The sequence below is a fragment of the Pipistrellus kuhlii genome, unplaced genomic scaffold (assembly GCF_014108245.1).
Source record: "Pipistrellus kuhlii isolate mPipKuh1 unplaced genomic scaffold, mPipKuh1.p scaffold_m20_p_1, whole genome shotgun sequence".
NCBI lineage: Eukaryota > Metazoa > Chordata > Mammalia > Chiroptera > Vespertilionidae > Pipistrellus > Pipistrellus kuhlii.
In genome coordinates, this window is record NW_023425404.1 from 50,043,248 (window position 1) to 50,048,942 (window position 5,695).

At 51.6% G+C, this 5,695-nt stretch overlaps 1 protein-coding gene across 2 annotated transcripts; it reads right to left on the bottom strand.

The window, feature by feature from the left end:
• Nucleotides 1–2,407: 2,407 nt before the first annotated feature.
• On the bottom strand, nt 2,408–4,253 carry LOC118722298 (small EDRK-rich factor 2). 2 transcript variants are annotated; one of them, XM_036443655.2, is made up of 3 exons: nt 4,099–4,253; nt 3,357–3,465; nt 2,408–2,768 (listed from the first exon to the last, which is right to left on the bottom strand). In XM_036443655.2, the coding sequence occupies exons 1-3, from the start codon at nt 4,103–4,105 to the stop codon at nt 2,483–2,485; spliced, it is 402 nt and encodes a 133-aa protein (XP_036299548.1). In that variant the 5' UTR covers nt 4,106–4,253; the 3' UTR covers nt 2,408–2,482. The 2 variants fall into 2 exon arrangements, with proteins under 2 accessions (XP_036299548.1, XP_036299565.1); XM_036443672.2 differs by having other exon boundaries at nt 2,533–2,745; nt 4,099–4,252.
• Nucleotides 4,254–5,695: the final 1,442 nt, after the last annotated feature.

The following is a 5,695-nucleotide window of genomic DNA, read 5'->3' on the forward strand; positions in this document are numbered from 1 at the left end:
AAAATGAAGTCTTAAGTATATTTAGATGCAAAGCAGTAGCCAAAAGGGAGGAAAAACAATGCAGAACAGTGGCATGCATGCTTTTTAAGCTATTCAAAACTATTGTTATATGAAACATTAAAGAAATAGATTGTTCACTAACTAATGTCAAAGAAGTATCTTGGATCTTCAACAGTCTTTCAGTAGGACCCACATTTTAGAGTATATGAAATATATTTACCTTTTTTCACCAATATAAGGCATTCTATATTCTATCTCTGAGCTATATTTTTATTACTTTATCACTCACTAAGGATATAATGTAACTACTGAAATATCAGAGCTGTCACTTTGCTCCAATATTATGACCACTTGATGGCAATGACCATCTAAACCTTAACATAGTCAATACTATTAGGTCTAGTAATAATTAATGTCGTTTTCTAATACTTTTTTTAAATCGAATTTATTTAAACAATACAACAAAATTTAATCAACAATATAGTTGCCGTTGTTTTCTACTACTTGTGCCCAATGCTCAGGAAGCATTTTAATCCCTCTGTTGTAAAATTCTTGTGATTTTGATGCAAAAAATTCGGTCAATGCATTTTTGAGGCATTCTTCATTATTAAATTTTTTTCCAAGAAGAAAGTTTTGCAAAGAACGAAACAAATGGTAATCGGAAGGGGCAATATCAGGAGAATATGCAGGTTGAGGGAGAACTTCCCATTCCAACTGGCGCAGTTTTTCAGCAGTGATTCTTGCAGTATGCGGTCGTGCGTTATCGTGGTGAAGAATTACGCCCTTCCGATTAATCAGCGCGGGTTCTTTTTCTCTTAAAGCTTGGGCTCACCTTTCCAATTGGGCACTATACACTGCACTTGTAATGGTTTGGTTAGATGGTAAAAGTTCATAATGAAGAATTCCTTTAAAATTCCACCAAACACACATCATCACTTTTTTCGCATGCAAGTCAGGTTTTGGCGTGGGCTGCGGAGCCTCATTTTTGTCCAACCATTGAGGCCGCCTTTTCAAATTAACATACAGCACCCATTTTTCATCTCCGGTAACAATTTGCTCTAAAAACGGCAAACAGTTTTGACGAGAGAGGAGCGAACTGCAAATTGTGACTCTTTGATTACGGTTGTTGTCAGTCAACTCATGAGGAACCTATTTTCCAAACTTTTGGACTTTGCCAAGTGCATGCAATTGATTGGAAATTGTTTTTTGTGAACAATTTAAAGTTGTCGCAAGCTCTTATTGGGTAATTTGAGGATTTTGCACCAAAAGAGCTTGAAAAGCTTCTTGATCAAAATTGGACACACAGCCTCGACCACTCTTGTCATCTAACGAAAAATTTCCCTCGCGAAATTTCTCAAACCAACGCTGGCATTTGCTGGCGCTAACTGCGTCTTGACCAAAAGCACTACAGATGTTTTTTGCAGCCTCACTTTCTTTTCTTCCTAATTGGAACTCGTAAAGTATGCAGTGCCGAATATGCTCTTCATCCGCCATCTTCTTAGCCCTAGTTTTGCAACAAAAACCAAACCAAACACAAACTTTTTCAAGCAAAACTTGTTATTGCACTTCACACGTTCTGTAGATACCACGTGTTTGAAGTTACCTCATTTAGGCTGAAGGCAATACTATGTCTGAATTGGAAAAAGTGCCTAAATATACCCTTAATGGCCTAGTCAGTTACCTGACTCACTAGAGCTACCATTACATCTTCACCCCAACTCAAGAGCTAACTCCTAAGTCAACAGCTCAGGAAGCACTGAGATCAGTGGTTCAGGGAAAGATCAACAGGGACTGAAGGCATACTTGGCTCTGCTCTTGGAGATAAAAAGAAACATAAGCAGTTCAGCCCTGGGCACAGGGATGTAAGAAGCCCAGAACCCCAGAACAAACCAGAGCACAGGAAGAAAGGAACAGAGAGACTACCCCAGCTTTTAATCCTGATCTTGAGGTCAAAGTGGGAAGACAAAAACCACCCTCATTCCACGAGGACTGAAAGAAGAGAATGTGAACACCTGAAAGCAGCTGGCTGTGGGAAGTAGGTGAGCAGCAGGATGTTTGGGCCAACTTTCAAGCAGGCAAACAAATGGAGAAAGAATAAGGAAGAGGGGCATAAACTTAGGTTTTGGAGCCTTCCTTCTTAAGCCCTCAACTCCATCCTTGGGATGGTGTTAAGGTCTAGGTGGAAAACAAAAATTACAGAAAAGAAGTCCCTATGGATTCCTCTACCACATACGCAGAGTACTTGTCCGCTTATTGTCGAATAATAAAGGATTTTTCTGTGATGTTTTACTCAGGCTACATATCCACAACCTTTTAGGGTCTAACATTCTCTCCCCTTTTCCTGGGAAAGGACAGCCATTCCTCCATCCCCATCCCCCCAAATCCCCAGTCAAACCAGTCGCTCAAGGAATTACAAAGCTACTTTTAATACTTTGGGGTGAGCCCCACAGGAATAAAAAAACACTGGGAAGTGGTAACTCTCTCACTCCCAGGCGTGGCCCAGGGGGAGAGAGGCTACCTGAGGGGAAGGAAGCACAAAAGGGGCCCGCTGCAGACTCGGGGCAAAGGGAATGCCATCGGTGCTGGGACCTGTGAGCACTACAGGAGGAAACGCGAGCTTGGTGGGACTGGCTCCAGGCACACAGGCGAAGGGCAAGAGGGTTGGACACGAAGCCACAAAGCTACTTGGGTTCCTCCTTCTTCTCGTTTGCCTTTTTCTGCTTCTGCTGCATGATCTCCGAGTCCCTAGGGGTAGAGATGATGGGGCACTGGGAGGTACCAGAGGGCAAAAGGGACAAGATGCAGGGGGATGAAGGGCACAAAGAATAAGATGGAAGTGGATGGGACAAAACTTCAGCGTGTGGCTGCTGTATTCCCACAGGAGAATAAAAGGAAGAGAGCTGAGGCTCAAAAAAAAAGGCGATCAGTCTCTTATCTGGCCGTTGCCCAAAGGGTCAGAAGTCTGGCCACACAAGGCTATTCTGTGCTGAGCACCACACCCAGCTACACTAGTGAGAAGGTTGGGAGAAGGGAGGAGAAACGCACTGCAAGGAGGGCCCAAAGTACAGGGCTGTCATAACCACTAGGGCATTTGAAACGTGAAGCTCCCTGCCCTTGCCCTTAAGGTCAGACCCAGGGGTGCTCAGAGACCAGATTTAGGGCAGGCCCCCGCCCCAGTGTCTTCCTGTAAAGCAGCGAGCTAAGGATCTGGAGCGTGGGGAGGAAATAAAGCCCTAGAGGAAGCAATGCACTCTGCCCCTCGCGACTACTTCAGATGTCAGCCTTGAAGTAGCTCTCTGTTTCTGGTCCAACCCAAGTTCTCGCCCCACCAGCGTCCCTCCCCTCCCAGGGGCTACCTCTGCTTGCGGGCGGCAGCAGAAAGCCCGTCATCTCGGCGCTTCCCTTTACCCGAGTCGCTCTGCTTTTTCATGTTCTTCTGGCGGGCGAGCTCGCGCTGGTTACCGCCTAAAGTAAAAAGGTGAACGGTGAACCGCGGGGGCCTTCCCGGCCACACACCGACCAGTCTACAACCTCCCCCGGTCACCGTGGGGGTCCAAGACCTCATCCCCCGGGTCCCGACACCGGCCCAGGCCGGGGCTGAGGCTGATGGGGGGCGGGGTGGGGCGAAGGGGGCCGAGCTGCCACGGGGCAGGGCAAACTGCAGAGTGGAGAAAAGACCGTCCCGAGGGGCCCGCGGGAGGCGTGTTTGGAGGTTCGGGGCGGCGTGGGCTCCCAGACCGGAGGTGGGGAGGCGGTGTGTGAACGGTCCGGGTCCCTGTGGGGGCTGGGCCGAGACTTGGAGTAAGGGGCTCTGGGCCTCCCCCCCAGACTCAGGGCTTCTCCCCACGCCGCGGGAGGTCCGGGAGGCCCAGGGCCGGACCCGGGCGGGCGGGCGGGCGGGCGAGGGGGGGGGGGGGCGGGTGTTTCTCCAGAAGTGGCGGTGGGCAAGGGCCGGGCTCCGAGGGTGAGGGTCGCTAAGGGCGCTCCCGGAAAGGGGCCTCGCTGGGGGAGCCAGGAGGAGGCCCGCGCCGGCACTCCGCGGCGCCGCTCGGGGTGGACACGGGGAAAAGGGCCAGAGGAGAGGGGCACAGCGCTCACGGGTCATGGCGACGGCAGCGGCTCCGACCTGCCTCCGTTGCGTCCCTTCGTTCGCTCCGACGTTGCAGGCCCCGCCCCTTTCTCGCGGCGTAACGGAGCCGTTCTTTCCGCCCCGCCCCTTGGCGCCCGGCGCCGGCTTCCATTGGGCAGGAAGAAGCACGTGGGGCCGCGGGCCACGATGGAGCCTGGGCCGGGGCGAGGAAGTTCGCTGGCCCGGCGCGGGGGGCGGGGCTTCCGAGCGGGGCGGGCGGGAGAAAGTAGGCCGGTCACGTGGGGGGTGGGCGGGGGGTGGCGAGGGGCGCGGCTGGCGATGTGGCGCTTCCGCGGGCTGGAGCACGTGATGTGGCAGTGACCTCATGCGGGGACGGCTTGGGACAGCGACCATCTCTCCCGGAGGGAGTAGTGGGGGCTATAGGACTGGGGGGTGGAGGGACGGAAGCGAAAAGGTCCCGCCGGTTCTGTTATCAGAATTCTGGAACTAAATGCGGTCCTTGGGTTAGAATCCCCCACCGCCTAGTTAGCCACTTGCGTTGCCCACCTATGTAAATTCGTTCACAAACCGCAGCTTCAGAGACCCCATTCCAACCACTTTGTCCCGCCACCCCACACCCCTCTAATTCAGGAATTCGCTGCCACGCCCCGTAGGTCCTCAAACTTTGGTCTTGTCCATCTCCCCACAGAAACGTGAAATGGGAAGATGCGATGGCTTAGAAGCATTGGAGGACCCCCAAAATCAGACTGTGGAGTTGGATACGGGACCGAGAGATTGGAAAAATGTACATTTGTCCGTTTTCTCGCTGCACTGTCTCCACCGGCCACACACGGTGTTTAGCAGGCAGTTGAATAGGGCGTGAAGCTTCCGTTTCCCACTAAATTATTCTCATTCCTAGCTCCATTTATCTATTGTACAAAACTACCCACTGGCCCTGGGGAATTGTTTGCAAAAAGGAGAAGTGGCCGAAACCGGTTTGGCTCAGCGGTAGAGCGTCGGCCTGCGGACTGAAGGGTCCCAGGTTGGATTCCGGTCAAGGGCAAGTATAGTGGTTGCGGGCATATCCTAGATAGGGGGTATGCTGGGGGCAGCTAGTCAAATGTTTCTCTCTCATTGATGTTTCTAGCTCTCTATCCCTCGCCTTTCCTCTCTGTAAAAAATCAATTAAAAAAATTTTTAGAGATCCAAGATGGCTGCGCCCAGGTGAACACCTAGCCGCAGCCGCACACAACAATTTCAATAAAATACAACTAAAATATAAAACGGACATTGCCCAGAACTACAGGAAGGTTGATTGACTGGAAATTCTACAGCGAGAAGCAAGGAGAAAACCAAAAGGAGGCGCGGAGGAGCTGGAAAAGCCCAAGGTACGGAGGCGCGGTGCGCGGAGAGGACGGAGCCAGAGAGGAGGGAGGCCGAGTGCCTGGCTGGCATTCCCTAGCGGGAAGGAGATAAAACTCCGACTGTGCTGGACCCCCGACTGCTCTGAACCCCAGTTCTAAGCCAGACCCCGGGGACTCAGGCTCAGCCATAGGGAGCCGGGCTGTAAGGCGGAACCCCAGGGAGAGGCGAAAGGAGGTCCCGGAGGTGCGCACACTGCACACA

Bases quoted from the DNA above. Each gene is read 5' to 3' on its own strand.
- LOC118722298 (XM_036443655.2), bottom strand. The intron at 2,769-3,356 runs GTAGCCCCTGGG...GGTACCTCCCAG, and splicing joins GCTGCCGCCCGCAAGCAGAG to TGCCCCATCATCTCTACCCC.